Source organism: Terrapene carolina, unplaced genomic scaffold (assembly GCF_002925995.2).
Source record: "Terrapene carolina triunguis isolate 2854851 unplaced genomic scaffold, T_m_triunguis-2.0 Scaffold48, whole genome shotgun sequence".
Classification (NCBI taxonomy): domain Eukaryota; kingdom Metazoa; phylum Chordata; order Testudines; family Emydidae; genus Terrapene; species Terrapene triunguis.
The window spans coordinates 6,036,191-6,057,156 of NW_020664399.1; the positions used below are offsets into that span (position 1 = coordinate 6,036,191).

At 41.9% G+C, this 20,966-nt stretch overlaps 1 protein-coding gene across 1 annotated transcript in view; it reads right to left on the minus strand.

The window, feature by feature from the left end:
• CDH12 (cadherin 12) overlaps positions 1-20,966 on the minus strand; it is a gene marked incomplete at its 3' end in the record, with an annotated part of 240,956 nt that overhangs the window by 165,379 nt on the left and 54,611 nt on the right. Inside the window, exon 2 of the mRNA XM_024217116.2 lies at positions 19,995-20,289. Within this exon, the coding sequence (XP_024072884.2) occupies positions 19,995-20,289 (295 nt within the window). The remainder of the gene's footprint in view (positions 1-19,994; positions 20,290-20,966) is intronic.

Below are 20,966 nucleotides of genomic sequence, written 5' to 3' on the forward strand. Positions count from 1 at the left end.
TCCGCTACCCAGAGGAGCCGCTGGGCCTGCCCTGCGCCTACTATCCAGAGGAGCCACCGGGCCCGCCCTGCGCCCTCTACCCGGAGGCGTTGCCGGACCTACCGAACGACGCCTGGCCGGACGAACCCATGGTCCAGGATCCCCCCGAGGCCGACACCAGCCCCCAGGTAGGCCCAGAGGGGGAGAGTGGAAGTAGCCCAGGGGCAGCCGACCCCAGTCTGGCTGCAGCATTACCAGAGCCTATGTCAGTGTGTTGCGGCCAGGATCCCCACTGACTAAGCAGCGGGCCGTTTGCCGCTGCTAGGGCCCTGGGCTAGGACGCAGTGGAGTGGGAGGGCCTGTGTCCCCCCTGCCACCCAACCCGTCGGTGGCAGTCTCCCCCTCTCCCAGGCCTGTTGAGGCTTAGTTTATCCTGTTGCTCAGCCCTGACTGAGGGCCTGAGCGCCTGCCCCAGCGTTTGTTGCCCCGCCCTGACCTAGGGCCTGGGCCTTAATACTTTATATTATTGCTCAGCCCTGACTGAGGGCCTGAGCTCTTGACTCAGTGTTTGTTGCCCGCCCTGACCTAGGGCCTGGGCGTAGATACTGTGTTTACTGTCGCTCAAACCTGACTGAGGGTCTGAGCCCTGACATAAAGTTGGTGCCCGCCCTGAGCCAGGGTCAGGCTGACTGTATCTTTTCAGGATTGCAAGGGCTGCCGGGGGAGACCCTGCAGCCAGACAGAGTACCCTAGCCCCAGTGGGTAGTGAGTCGGTGTGGCTCCCCGCCGCCCCGGAGAGGGTCGAGCCCCGGCAAACACTTGTACAAATACCAAAATCAGTTGGGTTCAAAGGGACACAGAGATGAACTGTAGATGCCTAACTGTCTGTGTCTGCCCACTGGTAAGCTTGTAGCACTCCTCATTCATTATTATTTTAGTCTCTTTCATGTTACAGGTTACTTTTTACAGTAACCCCAAACTTACTGAAACCATTATTAACTTTTCATACAAAAAGAAAAGGCTCACAGCAAACAGAAGACAACGGCAGTATAGGGCATGCAAATAACTCCTACACATGATGCAGGCGTGAACATTTAAATAGTTGTACTACATACCTCCATTCTTGAAGAGTTATAACTATGATGGACAGACAATATCTAGATTTGTGTTTTGCATTGTACAAATTATAATACAGATAAAAACCCCTCATTCTTGTTAGAGCTATACTGTGTGTGCTCTGCGATAGTTTTGCCCCCTACTTTGCATTTTTTCCTGTTTTGATGATCAAAATCATTCCCCTCTGGAGACCAGATAAAACATTGCTTTAGTTTGCACAGTGGCAAAGGATTAAAGAAAAGAAAAGAAAAGAAAAGAAAAGAAAAAGGGAAAAAACAGACTAATGAAAAATAAAGCTCAAATTGAAAAAAAAAAAAAACTTTGCCCAGAGTCTTTGGATGTCATCCAGGCTGGAGTGTGATTTCACCCTCCTTTAACTTCAGTGATAATTTTATTCTAGTAAGTTGTCTTTGTAAGTCAAAAAAGCTCCTTTTATCTTGTTTACATATAGTCACAAATTCTAAAATACATAGCATCATCACATGTATTAGTGAGTCTTGATATAAACAAAATATTCAAGTACTGAAATACTGAAGGTGAAAAAAAGACTTTTCTATACATTCAATAACTAACCTTTTTTCTACATACCTGTGACTATTCCTTAGGTCATACAAACAAATGTCTTTACTTCTTCACTAAATATTTTCTTAACATGTTTTTGTATATTTCTAATAAAGATGGACCAAAAGTGCTAACTTCCAGATCCTGATTTTAAAGGACAATGAACAAACAAAAACCCAGCACCACAACCATCACCAACAAAAAACAATTTGGGTGTGTGTAGATCCCAGGTTTTGTGTTAACCCATTACTGAACTATGGGCCAGCTGATAAATTGAGATCTGGGGCCAGATGCTGATCTTCCACTCGCAAGGTTGAAGGGTGCTTAGATCCAGGAGTCATAAGAGCTGATCCATAATCCAGAGAAAATCAAGAGGAGTCTTCCTATTCACATCTATGTGTGTTGGGTCTTACCCTTAATGTCTGATCCAGGCCCAATGGAAGTCTTTACATGGATTTCAATGGGAGCTGGATCAGCCCCCAGTGCAGGCCTGTCTTTAGTATCTATCAAATCCATGCATTTAGGACCATCTATAAATACGTTGCTAAAATTCCACTTACTGATTGTCCAAACTGTATCTCTTTCAACCCCTTTCCCAGATTACCAATTTGAAGTAGACAGTAACATGGGATCTGCCAGAATTTTTTTTTTCTTTTAATCTCTTGACTGATTACTCAGAACACAGCTAGAGGAAACTAAAATATCATTCCTCTTGTTAAATGCCAGTACAAGGACAATAAAGTAAAATAAAATAAAAACAACTAGGCACTTCCTCTGGCACAGATACTTAGTAATAAGAGTTGATTTTTCCAAACTAAAAATCTGCCTGCCCGCCTATTTCCCAGTCCTTTTGGCACTGTATCAATCAAAGAGTGGATACAAGTCTTTTCTAAAGAAAAGAAAATGACAGTGATGCTGAACCTTTTTTCAGACACTGCAATTTAAGTGTAAGATCAGATAGCAAAAGAACAGCTACACAACCAAGACAGGAAGTAAAAATGCTATGGAGTGGATGTTCATGGTTAGGAATGTGCTTTATGCTCAGGAAATGATTGGTTATAACATTTATGTTTGGGTCAATCATTATTTGACTGTTTAATGGCCATAACACCTTTCCTTCGGAGTTCAACTATGGGCTATTGCCTACCTCTTCATTCTACAGTTCCTTTCTTTCACGTTTAATTTCCTGATTGCCTCCTGCACCCCCCTCCCCCCCCCACACACACCCCTTCACCTTATTTTCTCTAGTGTGGATCTCCTCCATTTCCCTTCCCCGCCCATACGTTTCCATCTTTGCTGCATCGTTTTGGATTTATGGATGCAACAAGTGACACGTGCCCACAAGCATTGTAATGCATACTGCCCCCTGACAACTTAGGTACTTATACCATCCCGATTATTGTTGTATCTAAGCACTTTTCTATCTCCAATGTATCAACAACACCCCTGTGAGGCAGAAAAGTACTATCATCCCAGTTTTACAGATGGGGAACTAACATGCAGGGAAACTGAGTCCCAGATCCACAAAAGTACTTAGGTCCCTAAACCCCAGATTTAGGCACATAAGTACCAGATCTGGCTTCACTGTGATCCACAAAACTCCTGCTGAAGTCAGTAGGTGCCTACACTCACTTTGGCACTTATGTTTCCAGGTTATAAGTTTCCTAGGAGCCTAAGTTTCTGCCTCTGAACATGTGCACTGCTGTCTCCCTTTAGGGGTCTGGCTGCTTAACTCCTGCCTAAGCCCCAGAGCAATCTACCTACTGGAGGCAGATATATGTTCAGCTGCCTAAATTGTGTGCAGGGCTTGATCCAGTAGGCATGCTCAGAGGCCGCCTACCAGCTTGGGTCCCATTCAAAATCTGGACAGAGGAAGAGGTGGTGGTGGTGCCCGCCTCATAACTTTTAGCCCAGTGAAAAGAAAGTTCACACAGAATGTGGGAAAGCCAGGTTTAATTCCCTCCTCTGCCTAAGGAGAACAAAGGATTTGAACAGGGCTCCCCCATAACTCTCAGGAGATGTCTCTAATCACTGAGCTATTCTGATGTGGAGATAACATCAAACTCTCCTGTTGAAGCTGTTTCTCTGTATATAAATAATGAAAGAGTGATTGGAGCAGGGGGACTGGATCCAGGGTCTCCCAACTTCCAGGTGAATGTCCTAACCATTGGACTACTGAGTCAATTCCTACTTTCTTTTGACCAATGACTGTTCCACTGTGGATAAGTTGGACTTAAATTGTCCTTGGGTGTGCATGTGCATGAGAGAGAGAGAGAGAGAGATTGAAAGTCTCTGTGGTCAGGACACCCACCTACAAAGTGGGAGATCCAGGATCCAGTCCCCTTGCTCCAACCACTCGTTCATTATTTATCCACAGTGGAACAGCTTCCACAGGAGAGACTGAGGGACCCCCATATGAGACTATCTTATACCTTAGTGATTAGAGAACCCTCTTCAGAGGTGGGAGACCCCTGTTCAAATCCATTCTCCCCCTCATCTAAAGAGGGGAATTGAACCTGAGTTTCCCACATGCCACGTGACTGATTTAACCACTGGGCTAAAAGTTATAAGGTGGCTGAACTCCCACCCTATTTTATGTGGCGTGAGAAAGGTGCCTAAACTCATTCTTGTGAGAAAAACCTCAGGCACCTAAACTGAACACACCTTTCTGTCAGCATCTCTCCTATTGGCTAGTTTAGGCAGCTCCCTGCCTAGAGTACTGTCTTTTGTGAATCACATGCTTAGGCACTTAACTCTCCCCATTCATTGTACATGGAACCTAGGCACCTAAATCAAGCTTTGTGGATAGCAGTGTTGTTCCTGTGATTGTCTATATGTCATGACACTCAGCATTGTAATACCCAACACCCTTTGGGTTCTGCCCCAAGTGACTTGCCCAAGGTCACACACACATTCTGTGGTAGTGCAGGGAACTGAACCCTGATTGTCTGGGTACAAGGCTAGGGTCCTAACACCAAACTATCCTTCCCCTTCTGGGACAAGTGAGCAGGAGTTAAGTCCTGAAGTTACTTGCAGATCCAAATCTCCAGCACTGCAATATAATCTGCTATGCAATAATTCTAGGTTCACAGAATCATTTAGCCTTTCTCTAGATTGTAAAATTAACCTACTTATAGATATAGATATAGATTCTAAAGAAAGCTGTCTAAAAAATGGCCTCTGTTAACGTGATTTGCCTTGAGTGTGAATGGAGCATAACATTTTAAAAGTGGTGATTGAGGACAGTTTTCAAAACCATTAAAATAAATTGCTGTTCCTTCTGCCTTAATTGCAAACTTCACTATAAGAAACTACTTTTAAGATATAGTTATTTAGAAAAGATTTCTGAACACAGCTGATTGTGAAGTCTCAGCAACTATTACACAATGTAAGAAGTATCCAGAAGCTCTACTTCATTATACATTTTTAGGTCAAAAAATTCTAATTTGGGTTTCTAAAGTCAGGCATCCAAATCAAATGTGCCTAATATTCACATAGGCATAGTAGATGCCACTTTTGAATAGCTGGTGCTAAGGGCCAGATATTTTAAGGTATTTAAACACCTAAAGATGAAGACAGGCATCTTTAAATCCTAGTGGGATTTTGAAAACTGCCTGAAGGCCAGATTTTTAAAGATTTGTAGGTATTACTGTGCTCAGCACTGTAGTGCCTAACAGATTTAGGAGTCTACATCTCATTTTCAGAAGGGGTTTAGGCATTTAGAAGCCTGAATCTCATCGAGAGTCAATAAGATTTAGACTCCTAAATGCCTAAATTCCTTTGGAAAATGAGATTTAGGCTTCTAAATCAATTAGGCATTGTGACACTGAGAACCTTTAAAAATCTGAGCCTAAATGCCTGGCTCTCATTGAAATCAATGGGTGTTAGAAACTTTTGAAAATCCTACTTAGGCATCTTTCTGTATCCTTAGGCACCTAAATGCCTTTAAAAATCTGCCCCTAGGGGTATATCTATGAAGTATTTTGGAGTAAGCAGGACCTAACACCCAGCCTGGATTGACAGATATGGGTTAGTGGGCACTGTAAAAATAGCTGTCTAGACAGAGCTTTGAAATTGAGGGTCAGGCTGGAGCTCTGGCTCTGAAGCCCAGGAAGGAGGGCGGGCATCAGAACCTGAGTCTCAACTTCAAAGTGCTGTCTATACTGCTATTGTTAGAGCAGTAGCAAGAGCCCAACTATTCCAAGTCTGTCAACCTAGGCTGGAAGGTTCACTCCACCTCATCTAGACATAAGTGAGGATACCACGGTGCGGGTGTCAGCATGGGCTGCACCACCCTGCCTGACACCCTGAAGTACATACTCACTTGCAGAGCCTACATTGCAATGACCTCACTTCTATTTTTAGCAAGCTACCTAGACTACAGCTAGTGAGAGTATATCTACATGAGCTACAAATCACACCAGTGGCTACAGCATATAGAGGTACTCTGTGCTGCCTTATTTACACTAGAGTTTTAGAGTGTCAGTTAGAACATATTAGCTAACACATTCTGTCCTAGTTAAACACACAGAGCTCCATGCATGCAGTGGCCTGGAAGGAAGGATTCTTTCCCCACAATCTTGCAGCTACTCCCCCCCGTGCACAACCAGCTTCTTGGGCTGTGTTTCTGGGCCAGCATATGGGCCATAAGTAGTTCAACACCTCTCTGTTATTTTAAGCTGCCCACCTGAGGATTCTGAAACACATCCCTGCATTCAGGTAACATTCAGTTCACGGTGATAATGGCTAGAATTTTAGCTTATTTATTGATTTGATTTAAATAAAAGCTTAACTGATGTAGAAACCGATCAGCTCATCAGGGCAGCGACTGTCTTTCATTCTATGTCTCTATAGAGCCTACCACCATGGGGTCTCCAGCTTGGTTGAGGTACTTAGGTGCTACTGTAATAAATAATTAATAATAATAATAATAATTAATAATAACCATCATCACAACAAGTAAGTGTATCTGTCATTCTCCATACAGACTCTGTATAGGCAAATGGATATGTGGAGCACTCCTCAGGTTTTATCAGTTTATTATATCAAAATCCCACCCCCCTCCCGCCACCCCCGCTTTTAGAGGAAAGCAGGGTTTTCCTTCAGCAATAGCAGTTGGAAAAGCGCTGGAAGTCATGTGAGATCATCCATTATTTGAACAGCAAGGTGTTTTGTCTCACTGGATTATGTTCAGTGATTACTGTTGGTTTAGATCTAAAAAACTGTGAACAGAGGCTTTTGTAAGCATTACATGTAAGCAAAAAGCTGTCTGACAGAGTTAGGTTTTTGTTAGGGATGGAGGACATGGAGTGGAAGTAGCAGGAAAAACTGGATGAGTTTAGAATTATTGAACCAAAGAAGTAGCAAGAGGGGCTGCTAATTTGACCATCTGTGTCTGTATCATCTCTCACAGGAGTATAAACTGCAATGGTGAGCATTTGAACCTGCCCTTCCAACATGTTTTTTTTTTCTTCTGAATTCTTTCAAGTCTGTTGAAAATATTAGTTACCCTATTGCTAAAAAGATGGAGTAGAAATATAGCGGGTTCAGAGGCAAGCGATGAAAATAATCAGAGGTGTGGAAAGACTTTCATATTAAAAGAGTTTTAAAAGATTATTACTGTTTAGTTTTGAGATGAGACAAAGAGTATAAAATAATCAGTATTACAGAGAAGGTAAACTTGCTGTTCCTACTTAACTTTTCTCATAGTACAAGAACAAAGGGACATTCAATTAAATTGATAGGTAGCAAATTTAAAAATGATAAAAGGAAATAATTTTTAGATAACACATAATTAACCTGTAGAACTGTCTCCCACTAGCGATCACCAGGCCAAGACTTATGGGAAATTAAAAAAAAGTATGAGACATTTATAACAATGAGTTACACTCAGTAGGGTTAAAAAATGGGATATAAATTCTTAAGGCATAAGTCAGCAATGGTTGTTTGGATGAAACTCCCTTATTGGCAGATTATTGCATAACTATCTGCTTCAGGGATTTTGTACCTTCCTCTGATGTACTGGCCTCTGCCAGAAAGAGCATACTGCACCACCGATCTGATGTTCCCATGTCATATGAATCCTGGGTATCATATTATGAGGTATTTCAAGTTATTTTGGATACTCTTTTATACCAGATTAAGTGATGAAAGCCTCTTTTTTTTTTTTTTTAATGTTCTAACATAAATAAATCTGCACTGGCAGATGAACTACATGATTCACCAGATCTTTTCCAATTGTAGAATCCATGATAATATTGTTACCATATCAATATTTGAGCTTTGTATTTAGACTTATTACTGGATTTGCATCCCAGAAATGGTATACCCACTTCACTGGGTCAATTGCCAGAGAAAAGAGCGACTCCAATGAACACCATAAACTCTGAAGAATAGTGTAATGGTGTTGTGAATGGTCAATTTCAATTGTATGCCTAAGGTTGCTTGAAACCTTATTACCAGTCAATAACAGGTGTGAACTGGTGTTTGTGTGTCAAACATTTCCCACTGCATGTCCCTTTGTTTACTACATGCTTTTAGCCTTCTCCCTTATGGTTGCTGTTTACTTTTATTTTATAGTCTGCTTTAAGAATAAATATCTCCCAGCAATAGGGACTGGGTGACCCTGAGGACTGGTAATGAGATCTACAGCCATTCCTTTCCTGATTGCCAGTTTGAATCCAACACAGACCATTAGTTACTGAAAGTTCCTATTGATGGCTGTTCAATGGCTTCTGTGAAGAGTTTTGTGTGCCCCAATTAGCTCTACCTCAATACAGCTATCATCCTTGTTCCTCTCTGACCTCAACACTTGTTTCTCCTCTTTCTCTGCTCCCAACACCCTATCCTTATCCTTAGGGACTTCAACCTTCCTACTGATGACCTGTCTCACTCCTGCTTCCTGCTTGCTCTTCTAAATTTTCACTTTCAATGTGCAACTCTGAACCAGGACCCCCACTGGCCTCACCAAATATTCCTTTTACTCTCATTCAACTTCAGCATTCCCTTTCTCTGATCTGTTTTCGTACCGCTCATGCAGGGAGAGTTCTGTCCCCATTATGTGTCTGTATCCTCTTTCCTTTCTCCTTCTGTGACACTGGATGTGGAGAATATTAAAAGAAAAACCTTCCTGAGTGACAGCTGCTTTATATTTGGTTGATAGAATGTTATTATCATTGAGGACCCATGGATTACTAAGTAGCCTAGACAGATGGGGATGAATGCTGGGGGCCAGCAAAGAAGAGAAGGGTGATCCTTATGCCTTGTGATACTTTCTTGGCAGTGCCCAGGACTATGTCATCTTGTTACCCTCCTGCCTCCAGAGAGAAGGAGACTTGATGGTGCTCAACTGAATGTCAGCTCCCTGACAACACCAGTCTGTTAGCCAGTCCAACAATCTCTACTCCTGAGGGAATTCTGTACCAAAACATTAAAAATTCGGTAACAAAAAAAATAAAAATTCTGCGCACAATATTTTCAAATTCTGCAAAATTCTGCATATTTTATTTGTCAAAACAAAACAATATAATCACACCAGTTTCAATTATTTTTGGTGATTTATTTCAAAATACGTGTCAGCAAGTATATCTGTAATTATATAGCCAACAAAAAAGATTAGGAAATGTTTTTTTGACAAATAGTCATGTTACTAAGCCTATTAATACAGAGTATTAATACAGAGTATTCTGTATTAATACAGAACTCTGAGTAATAATCCATTTAAACTACAATACAGAACCATATTTCCCACAATCCTCAGAAGCAGTGCAAAGGCTTGGGGGAGTCAGGGCTAATGGAGGAGCTGAGGGAGAAAGAAGTAATTGCTGGGAAGGAGCCTGGGTGTGAACTTGGAAGGTTGTTGGATATGGGTGGGAAAAGTATGGAACAGGGTTTTTTTGATGTGGGAGGGATTGTTAGGCAGCTTCCCCCATGCAGACCTGGCTAACCCCTAGCCTCTCCCATTCAGTTAGGCACATTTGACTATATCCCCATGTGTCCCTGCACCCCCATGTGTTCTTGCACCTCCTGCCCACATGTCCCTCCACCCCAACTCAGACACCCACTCTCCCCATCCCCATGTGGCTCTGAACACCCTGCCCCCATCACCATGTGTCTCTGTGCCCCCACTCAGCAACCCCACTGTCCCTGTGTGGTCCTGCACACCCTCCCCCATCAAATCTCAGAGGTTTAATTTATTAATTGGGGATTCTGGAATAATTAATATAGCCAATATAATCAATATACCATCAATAGATCAGGCAACACATGTGAACCAAGGCAAACAGGTTTCTGCCAGACAAAGGATGTGTATTCACCTATTTGTCAACCCTGCCTTAATCTAGACTTTTAGGATCATATTTTCTCTGTGTGTGTGTACACACATACACAGAGAAAGCTAATTATATATTATGAGTATATACATTTCACGACAGTATTAATTATCAGTGTCACTTCAGCTTTTACTGCAGACCTCACATGACATTCTTTATGGATAAGTACAATGAAAGTGGTGTGCTAAGTGTAGTGAGTTTCTCAGGCCTGTTAGGAGTTGCTATTACAGAACAGTGAAGCCTTTGTCAACTTGTACGAATCGGTCTCAGTGTCACACACCTATTGTATATTAGAGAAGAGCCACCTCGAGCAGAAGTAAGACACAGAGACAGACAGACAGAGGCAACTCCAGAGAGGATAAGGGAAGAATATTGAAGTCTGCCTCTAGGTACCACTTTTATAAAACCCTTATATATTAAATAATTAGCTAATTAATGGGATTATAACATACACTTGTCTTGTTAAGTTCCTTTCCATTCTTACTCATAGCTGGGAGAAAAAAACACTTCTTATTCTGAAAATCTTAATAGTCGTGGCTCAAATAATAAAATGCTATTTGTGTAAATAAATAGTTGCTTTATTTTATCCTAGAGGTTTGAGATTCTTTCTTAAGGACCTTGGGTTGATGATTTATTTAAACATTTCTGTTGGGTGTACTCTACCCAAGCATAAATTTCAGATCTCATTTTCTTGTATTGTGCATCCCTATACTTACAGTATTCCCAAAATATCCATTTACACATCTCTCCTGTACATTTTCTCACTCATCTTCCCACTTCCTTCCAAACTATGCCTTATGCCTGAAACACCTTTCCTATTTGGGTATGCTAAATAACTACCAGTTAATTCCAATCCCTCTTTAAAATGTGCTTCCTCTATCTATACCAATTCCCTAAATACAGGTCAGCTCCTTCACTGTCTTGCACATTGTGCAGTCATTCAGAACACGGCAAAGGGGGTGCAAATTGGATCTAAACTGTTACCATTTTGATTTGGTATTATTTCAAACCCACTTTTTACTGATGTAAATGACTACATATGGTGCAGAGCAACAGAGAACCAAGCCTTAAGTCTTAATATTCTAGTTAAAGAAAATGTGACATTCACACCACTCAGCGACTGTGCCTTCTCCTTGAAATCCAGAGTGTTGTGTGTCTGAACTGCATTACCTGTTTCACTTTGATTATAAACTTCTTGGTGCAGTGATTGTGTTTTCTTGCGATCAGTAGGTGGGATTGCAGCCCATGTAGACAGATCTGAGCTTGCTTTGCCCTAGCTAGGCAGCATAGGTGGTGGCACAGGCAAGCCCCACCCATCCAGAACCATAGGTACATACTCAAGGGGCTAGCCATGCTGTTCTGACTTCACTGCTATTGTTACTCTAGATAGCATTGTATGTCTACACATGCTGCAATAACAGCTCCCGAATGCTGTATAGATGTACCCTATGTTGCGTACAGTGCTAAGAACAACAGCAGTGCTCGATAAACGATAAATAGCAATGCTCTCAAGCCATTTCCTAGTGGGATGATGTGCACATAACAAAAACCACAGCCATCATTGGCAATTTGAGCTGGCCAGAAAGGGGAATTTCCATTTTGCAGGAAATTCCGGATTGTTGATGTTTTGATTTCTATCGGAACAAAACATCAACATTGTGGAATTTCCAGCAAAATGGAACTATCTTTCTTGGTGCTCCCCAAACTGCTTGCCAGGCAGTGGGGCAGCTGGCTGGCTTACCGACTGGCTGTGTGCCTGGCTGCCCAGCCAGACTACCCTTCCACCAGCCAACCAGTTCGGCAACAGGCAAACTAGCCAGTTCCCCAGCTGGGTGAACTGTCTGGCTCTCTGGCATCTCAGACAACTGGCTGGTGGGTGGATGGGGTGCCCAGTTCCCCTGCTAGCTTGTCAGGCAGCTGGCAAGCTTGCCAGTCAGATGGGCTACTAGCCATCCTGTCTGGTTTCCTGCCAGCCCAACTGCTCCCAAGTTGTCTAGGCAGATGGCTGGCTGGCAGGAAACCAGACAGATTGTCCAACCAGTCTTCCTTCCTGGTTTCCATCAAAAGTTTACACAGAATTGACATGTTCCTGCTGAATATTTTGATTTAGTTGAAACCATATTTTCCACTAGATTTTCCAGTTGTTCTGTTGGAAATTTTTTGATCAGCTCTGTTGGCAACCTTATTGGCCAAAGACTGAAGGGGCACAGAGTTTAAACTTTCATCACATCTCTCTCTAGATCAGGGCAGGGTGCTTGGGCAGGGCAGCATGAGGGAAATCTTCATTGCTTCTGCCCATGTTGTATTTGATCCTCAACAGAGGACTCACAAGCACTAAAGTGCACAGGCAGGCACACTTAGGCATGCCGTTTAAACAGATTGCACTGTATTCTGTCCCTCCTTTTTATAATTTTTTTAATGGATTTTAAAACTTTATTTTACATGTAATTTGTCTAAAAGATCACTTTTATGTCCTACACCTGGACTATATATTGTAAACCTCGTACACCCCATAAACAAAAGAGAATTTGTCATTTTCACCATGTTTGTGATCAGTGATTTTCCTCTTTAAACTCTTATTAATCCAACTATTTGTGATCACTTTCTTGTCACTTTGAGTCTTCCTGGGATTGTAGCTAGTTTGTCACATGGAGTTATTTCTACACCTAGAATTAAAGTAATTAATCATGTATAGTTTGCTGATTCCCATTTGCTTAGCAATCTTGAGAACATTTTGCCTTCTGCTTTGTCCTATTCTAGGGCTGCTGATGACTCGATTGATTCATGCAATCCATCAGTGTCTGGTCTCTTGGACCAGCTTGCCCTAATGCTGCAGATGGTTCATATCTGCTTACTCTTTGGTGTTTACTGCAGAATTATACACTCAAAAGAGGGGGGGGGGAGGTACGAGGGGGCGGAGAGAATGAAGATGTGCCTGGTGCCTATGCTGTATATCTGTTATAATCAGTTTAAATCTCAGCTTGTTCTCATTATCCACAATGTCTTTATGAGGGTGCCATGACTGGGACATGATTGCTTGTCATAAACTAAAAGCTGAGTTGTGACAATGAAGTCTTGGGCTTGCTTTCTTGTGTGAGAAATATAAATAGAAGGCAGCTAATAGGAAAAAAAATAGCTCAGTAGCTGGAAAGCAACTTTAAAGAAAAATGATGTTCATAGCCACTCAGCCAGTAACTGGAAAGGCAGTTTTTATAAAACATATTTAATGTTTACAGGCACTCAGTGGCTGGGAAAAGTAATACTTTTAAAATATGTTTAATGTTTAGAACCATTTGGTGGCCAAGAGAGCAGATCCTGCTAAAAAGATATTTAATGTTTAGAGTTATTTTGTGGTAAGAAAAAAGAAACCTTGTTAATTTTTAACATTTGTGCTGATCAGTGGCTACTAAAGCAACTATCGATACATGTTGTATGTTTAGAGATGCTTTGTGCCTGTACAAAAATAATTCCTACACATCTCAAGCCAATACCAAAGCACTGCAGTATCTTTACCTCAACAATAGCGTCAGTGACTAAAGCAGCACATACCCATAACTATCTAATACAACCTCTCCTAGACCTCAGGATGATTATGCGTACCAGTACTCACTACTCAGCAAGCAACTGATATTCAGCTTATCAAAAGTGCGTAACATGTCCATTCAGTGTAAAAACAATAATTGACTCTCACAGCCAAAATGCTAGCTGTGTACAGATGAGTTTCAAGGTCTGGGTCTGAAGATCCCTGAATTTTGGGTTGATGAGATCTCAGTGTAATAGTTCAGCCAATACACTGGAAGAGCCAGGAGCAAAGTTTGGATCTAGGTTTGTATCTGAACTTCTCCAGTGCTGAGAGGGTCTTCCAAGATGGGATTTTGGCTTGCCACATCTCTAGTTAAACACACCAAAAGTCTGTCCAAATATAGATGAGACGGCTCACATACCCATAGGAAAAGTATATTTCATAATGCTGGCAACTATTTGGATGTGTGTTTTTACTACATAATGCTTTTTGAGTTTTCACATCCTTCAAAATGTTGAGGTTGTGAATTAGCAAGAACTGTTTAATCAGTTTTCACCTAGCTTTAGTTTTAGTGATTTCTCACTTACAATCATTGTGCTCCGAGGGGTTTGCAGGACTCAGCCCAGTATGGCTTCCATTTTCATTTCAGATGGGCTCACAGTAGCCAGAATTATTTGTCATCTTTAAGGCCTTTCATAACTTTTAACGCTGTATCTATATGCTCTGCTAATCTATCATGATATCAAGCCCTACTTAGTTCCACCAGCATTCCTAGCCTTTGCGCCCTACCTGTCTTCTTCTCCCTTAAACACCTCTGTGCTTTCTTCTAGGGCTGCTCCTTGTGCATTGGAAAATCCAAGCAACCTTGACCTCATCTTCCATCAACTCCCTCCTCTGCTATGAAGTTTATAAGACCCACCCTGATGATCACGGCTAGGCAATTGACAGACAGTGCTTTTCCTTCCTTTCTTTTCCCTGCTCCGTTCCTCTCTACCTCCACTCCCACTTAAAAAAAATGCAATATAAAAAAGCAGTGGCAATTCTATATCAGGTTTACTGTCCTGTATGTTGTATCCTCACCCCCTACCCTTAATCTGTTTTTTTTTTTTTTTTAACCTGTAAGCCTTTAAGGACAGGAACTTTCTCATTTGTATTTGCAGAGCACACAGCACAATGGGGCCTGAGTCTGATTGGGATTTTGGGGTGCTACCAGAAATAATAATATGGGCAGCTGGACTGATGTTTCCTTGTTAAATACTATTTTGGCTCCCCAGAACTGCTTGGGCACACTGTTCTAAGTGAGCTGACCTTTGATATTTAAAAAGCGATTACTTGTTATTATGGTGATATTATGGTGAGGTGGATCATATAAGTGAGAATGAGCTAAAGATAAAAACAGAGGGATAACTTTCCTGGGCCAGCAATATGGTGAAGAGACTTTACCTTAATTTAATATGAATGTATGGAATGTCTAGTATATGCCCCCGTAATTTTCTCTGTTGGTCCTAACAGAGAAATGTGCATGTTTTCTCACATTCACCTTACTTCCATATATAAACATGGAATCCTCTGCATTTTTTACTAACACTTCACTAATTAGTTTGCTTGTTGATCACTGTAATTCATCTGGATGGTCTCTATGTCTCTTCTTGGTAGGCACTTAAAACACTACACCCTGGGACCAAGTTAAATGCAAGAAATGAGTTTGTAGGCACTATCCATCATACAAAATAGCTGGGGAGCACAGAGAAGGGAGAGATAGATACCATGTCATCCCACCTGCCCTACTGTACAGTATGGTCACCTTCATCTATACCATGGCAAATAGAATCAAATTATAATTATTCTTTTGAACAACATACTACACATTCAATTATTTACGTATTTAGTTTTAAATAATAAATTTTAAAATGCTGATCCAAGTCTCTAGATGCCCTAACACATCATTCATAATACAATCAAATCACAGCAGCATTGAACTAATTATTTCAACAGGCATGCTACTAGCCAGCCACTTACAGAAACTCCTTTGCACCCCTCCTTCTTGGTGGGCAACATACCCTCAGACTTCTCCAAAATTCTTATCAAACAGATGTTTGTTTCAGCAAGCTCGGGAGGACGCCAAATTTAAAACATTTATATAATAACTTTAGTATCATTGTGGTGGGGCAGGTGCCCCACAGAGGGAGAAGAAGGGGTTAAAAGCAGCAACAGGGAGACTGCACAGAACCCATGAATCAGGAAAGAGTTTATTGAGCCCACCAATAGGGGGAAGGCTTGCTGGAGCAGCCAGTCAGGACCGGCGAGGACCATATGTAAAGGGCTGCTCAGCAGAGCACAAGGGAGTCTTTCCTTGGAAGGCAAGGGAGGAGGACTGGCTGCCTGAAGAAGTGCCATAGCTAGAGCAGTGCTGGGTAGGGGCAGTGGCAGCAGAGTGCGAGGGTGAGGGTGAGCTGCTGGCTGACCAGTACCAGGCTGGGGCCTTGCTACAAGGGCTGAGAGGGTGCTAGGACTATGGGGGAAGTGGCCCAGGGAAAATAGGCAACAGGTTGGAGGAGGGCAGTAGGTAGCTGCTGGCTATAGGGTCCCTGGGTAGGGACCTAGAGTAGCGAGTGTGCCTGGGTCCCCTCCTTGCACCCCACTTGCCAATGAGGAGAGTCGCCAGTATCGAGACTGTAGTTTGCCCCTGAGGCGAGGGGCTGGACCTTGGACTGCAGTTGGCCACTGAGGCAAGTGGCGGGACTAAGGACTGCCAGTCCCCTGCAAGGGGGGAGATACCGGAGTGAGGGCACAGCTGGAGGACCATGCCCAGAAGAGGACGCTGCAGTCCAGGGACAATACAGGTCCAAAGAGTGGAGACAGCAGTCACATCAGGCATGACACCATTAGCTAAAGGCGGACTAGAAGGGCCGAGAGCTAATTCCCAGAATGGCCAGCAAGAGGCACCATGGTGGTAAGTCCTGCTTTATCACAATCATGGTACAGAGTGAGTACTAAAGCTATACCAAATAGAATTTTCAAGTAAAACAATAATATAAATATTTTAGGGCACACATTTTTAGATACTTATTAATTAAAAGCTGCGGAGGCAGAATAATTCCCACTGTCAAGGACAACACTGGCAATATTTTCTTATAAATGGGCTCAATTACACACACACATGCCCTGCCTCCAGATATCTTTGAATCCCTTATTTGTGCATTTCTGTATGTGTTGGTTTTGTTTTTTTGTTTTTGTTTTCTGTTATGTGTGGAACTCTATAACTTAATCATTAAAGTCTTTAAAAACAGAAACTTCTGAAAGTGTTCTACTATTTTAAAATAAATAAATAATGATACTACTTCTTGCACCTTCCTCTGAAACTTCTAGTACTGACTACTGTTAGAGACTGGATATCAGAGTAGATGGACAACAGGTCTGACCTAGTATGACAATTGATATATTCCTGAAATATTTGATTTACATTCTAATCTTTTTTCTTTGTAGGTTGTACAACAATTTAGAATAGATACTTTGCAGTCCACTACAATTTTGGAGAGGCAATAGTATTAGTAACCAAACAGTAAACAAGAAACTCTGGCACCCTCTGAAAAGTATTTCCCTAAGGAACTCCATGTTATTCCTTTAAGTCTTCAGTTGTCCTTTCTACGAGAACTGCTTCACCATAAAACACTCTATGAATAAACACTTTTAACTTGCTATGTAAATCACCAACTGTCAACACTGAAAAAAGATACTGAAATTGATTCATTACAATGTATTAGCTTACATACAAGGGCTGTGATGGGAAAGTATCAAGGAAAAAGGAAGTCCTCAATGTGCACAGCAGCCTGTAGAATGTAACTTCTAGCTGAAGAGAATTCCAGGGGAGAAGGCCTGCGAATGAGTGTACTATCCTCATGTCCTCTGCATCAATGAGCTTCCAAGCAGAGTCAAACAAAATGCTTAATCTCAATGCAGTTTAACAGTTGAGTATATAAGATGATAAAGGAAGCTGTGACCACTGGGGGATTTGTACATGGTATCCAGCACCTCTAATTTCACCTGAAAATGAACCGGTGGCCAGGGCAGAGGTCAAAGGACAAGTGTAGAATCTTCTTGTCTGGGGACTCTACTTAGAAGGCAGGAAGCCACATCCTGCACAGTTGAAACTGCCAAGAGGTCTTCAAGGTTTGTCTCAGGTAGCATCCACAGAGCACCAATAACAGTGGTAAGATTTGCATCTGAGAAGAAAAGGCCCAATTTCTTGGCTAATCATAAATGACAGAAGGCATTTCTGGACAATTTCTGGGAATCTAGGAGATGAGGATTGTGATTCACTTTAGTAACAGACAATCACTGAAGTGTAAGTGTGTGCTTAGGACATTGATGAAAATCCACCAGAAAAGGTTGAAAAGAAGAAAATAATCTTTAACTTCTTTTAAAGTACAGTTGGAGCTGCTATGATCATATCTTCTAGAGGCAGAGAAAACAACTGGAGAACATGGAGTCCTGATAAGAGGATACCAGCAGAGAATGCCTTTTTGTAGGCACAGTGGAAAGTCAAACCTACGTCTCTGATATCCCAGATGAATGCCCTAATTGCTGGGCTATTGGGTATTCTGGGACACATCCCAGGGACCGGCCTCAAAAATTCCAGACTTGTTTGCCCCCAGCTGTCTTTTAGGAAGGTTAGGCATGCTCAGTGGATGCCTGTTGGATCAGTCCCCACAGACAAGATAGGCGGGGGAACACCTAGTTTGAGAATCCTGATGGGGCTTACGCATGTCCCAGAGCTGCGAGCAGCTCAAATTAGCTGTAAGACCATTGTCAGAACTTCAGCAGCTTTGGGCAGGCATACCAGTGGAAACTTAGGCATGTATGAGGATTTATGTGCCTACTGGGTTAGGCAGCAGCAGAGCAGTGGATATTTGAATGTCAGTGGTGCCTACTTTTTGGACGTGGGCATCTACAAGGGCAGTTAGGTACCTAAGCCCCTTTGTGAATCTAGCTCACAGTGCTTAGTGCAGTGTAATAGACATACTGCACAGCAGAACCTGAAAGCAGCTCCTCATGCAATAAGACATCTGGTTCTATTTTGTTAGTTTCTATATAAACATACCTATCAACAATAGGGGAAAAAAAGAAAAGAATTCCCTAATCATGCAAACAGTGTTATTGGTCATCATTTCTTTCTGTCCCTTGGTGTAAGATCATATCCTGTTAGCATCCATTTACTATCTGATACATCCTCTCATGGGAACTATATTTTGAACTCAAAAATCTAACCAGTCCTTTCTATTATTAACTAATTGAACTGCATGTGCTTTTTTAGAACTCAGTGAACTTCTCTGAACCCACTTGTTAGGTCAGAATGATATGATCTGACTGCCTGATCATATCACATATACAAATTTCATATACATCCCAGTTAATTCCATAGGACAATTTAGGTAGCTGGCTAACCTTTTTTTGCCCCCATGATAGTCTATCCAGTCTCCATTATATGTGCTGTTTGGTTAGGGGGCCAGGAAAAGCCGTCTCTACAGTTTCAGAGTTTGACAGCCTTAGCAATTGTTCATACTTGGAGTTTTAAATTATAGCCTAGGAGGTGATGAGCAATTCTGATTTGTGAATGTGCTAGGAAAAGGAGAAGCGGTTTTGGAGTGAGTGCAGAGGGTAATAAACAGCAGCAACCAGGCACCCTATACACAGATATTTGAAAGCTTCTGCCCCCTACCCCATAAATCAGAACTAAGCAAAATTATTGTTAGTCAGGTAGTGATACCTTGGGAGAGAAACTGGTTCTTGTTGTTTGAATTAAAATCCTTGTTTCTATCCCCAGGTTGTATGGATAACTGATCATGATGTGAGCACAGTTTGTGACCATTTAAGAGCCAGATTGTGACTGTTCCGGTGGATGCACAAAGTAGTGGGGACCAGGCACCAAGAGTCTTTTCCCCATTGTACCACTGCACAGGCACCTGTCATAATCACCCTGAGTGCAAAGACTGTGTGAATCTAGCACCACCATGTGGAACAGGGGTAGGAGATAGCCTGGTGCTATGGTTCTATGCCAAGTCTCTGCTTTGGATAACTGAGCTGGTACAAGGAGAGAGCACAGTACAATGTGCAAAACACCCTTCCTGTTTGCATTCCTCACAAAGCCATGGACCCATTTTGTTTGAGTTATCCTGGCTCCTACTGCTTAACAGCCCTAAACATACTTGCCCCCAATCCTTCCCAGTGCAGGCTATGACTTAAATCCCTTGGTAGCCACTTATGCATTAACTGTGGGGAAGAGAAGAGATTTGAATGTAAGAAGATAATGCTAAAATAAAATTGAAATCTGTATATTCCTAAGAACAAACCCAGCCATTTTCTGTGTTCTAACCATAAATTTTAGGAGCTAAATTTCCCCTGCAACTTCCTCAGTAGGAAATTAACATTGAAAACCAGTAAGTAGGATCTAGTTAGTTATCAAGAGGTGTATATTTATTACTCACCCACTGGAGACATTTCTGGTACACTGGCAACATATGGACCATCTAGGAACTTTGGCTCATTATCATTAATGTCCTGCACTTTGATGATGAACTCTGATTCAGGCTCCAGTGGTTTCCTGGTGTCTATGTCCACAGCCTGAGCACGGAGTGTGTAGAAAGGCTTTTCTTCTCTATCAAGGCTCCTTATGGCGTGTATGTCCCCTGTGGTCTCGTCGATGGTAAACACTGTGCCAGCTCCATCTCCTGAGAGGGTGTATTTAACAGTGCCCGCTCCCTTGTCCAAGTCAGAATGAAGCTTAACAACAGAAAAAAAGAAGGGGGGGGGATATTAATGGATCATTCTGTGCTGGAAGACAGATTATTTTGTGCCCTCTTAATGTCTTCTAGGTATAAGAGGAAATGGCTGGCAATATGCCAAAGATCATTTGTATCATTTACTAATATCTAGGAAGGAAGTATTTCAAAATCCTAACTAATTAGAGCCATGCAAATTCCTTACCATAAAAGCTCAAATGCACCAGGTTTTGACTACAGATTTAAAGCTAAAACCAAGTTCATCAGAAGGTTGGCTACCACTTTAAGCAAACCTCGGCCTAGTTTAGAGCAAACATGAGCTGATTTGCAATTGCGTGTCAAACACATGACATTCATTTGGCTTTTACACACATGCAGATGTTGTGACTGAGTTTTGCTTTTAGATGATAGGTTTGTTTAAAACTCCAAACTTCATTTAAAAGGCATAATGAATTTACTGTGTTATAACTTGGTTCTAAGCAAGCCAGGAAGCTGAAATTAGAACTCATTTAAGGTCAGATTCTACCCTCACTTATACCCATGCAACCCCATTGACATCAATGTTCAAATATTAATCATTTAGCACACTCCCTACTGTGAACTACAGTAGTTTCATTATACCCTGTGACACAGCAACCACTTGGCAAAGGGCCGCCTGCTCTTTACAAATATCTCTCA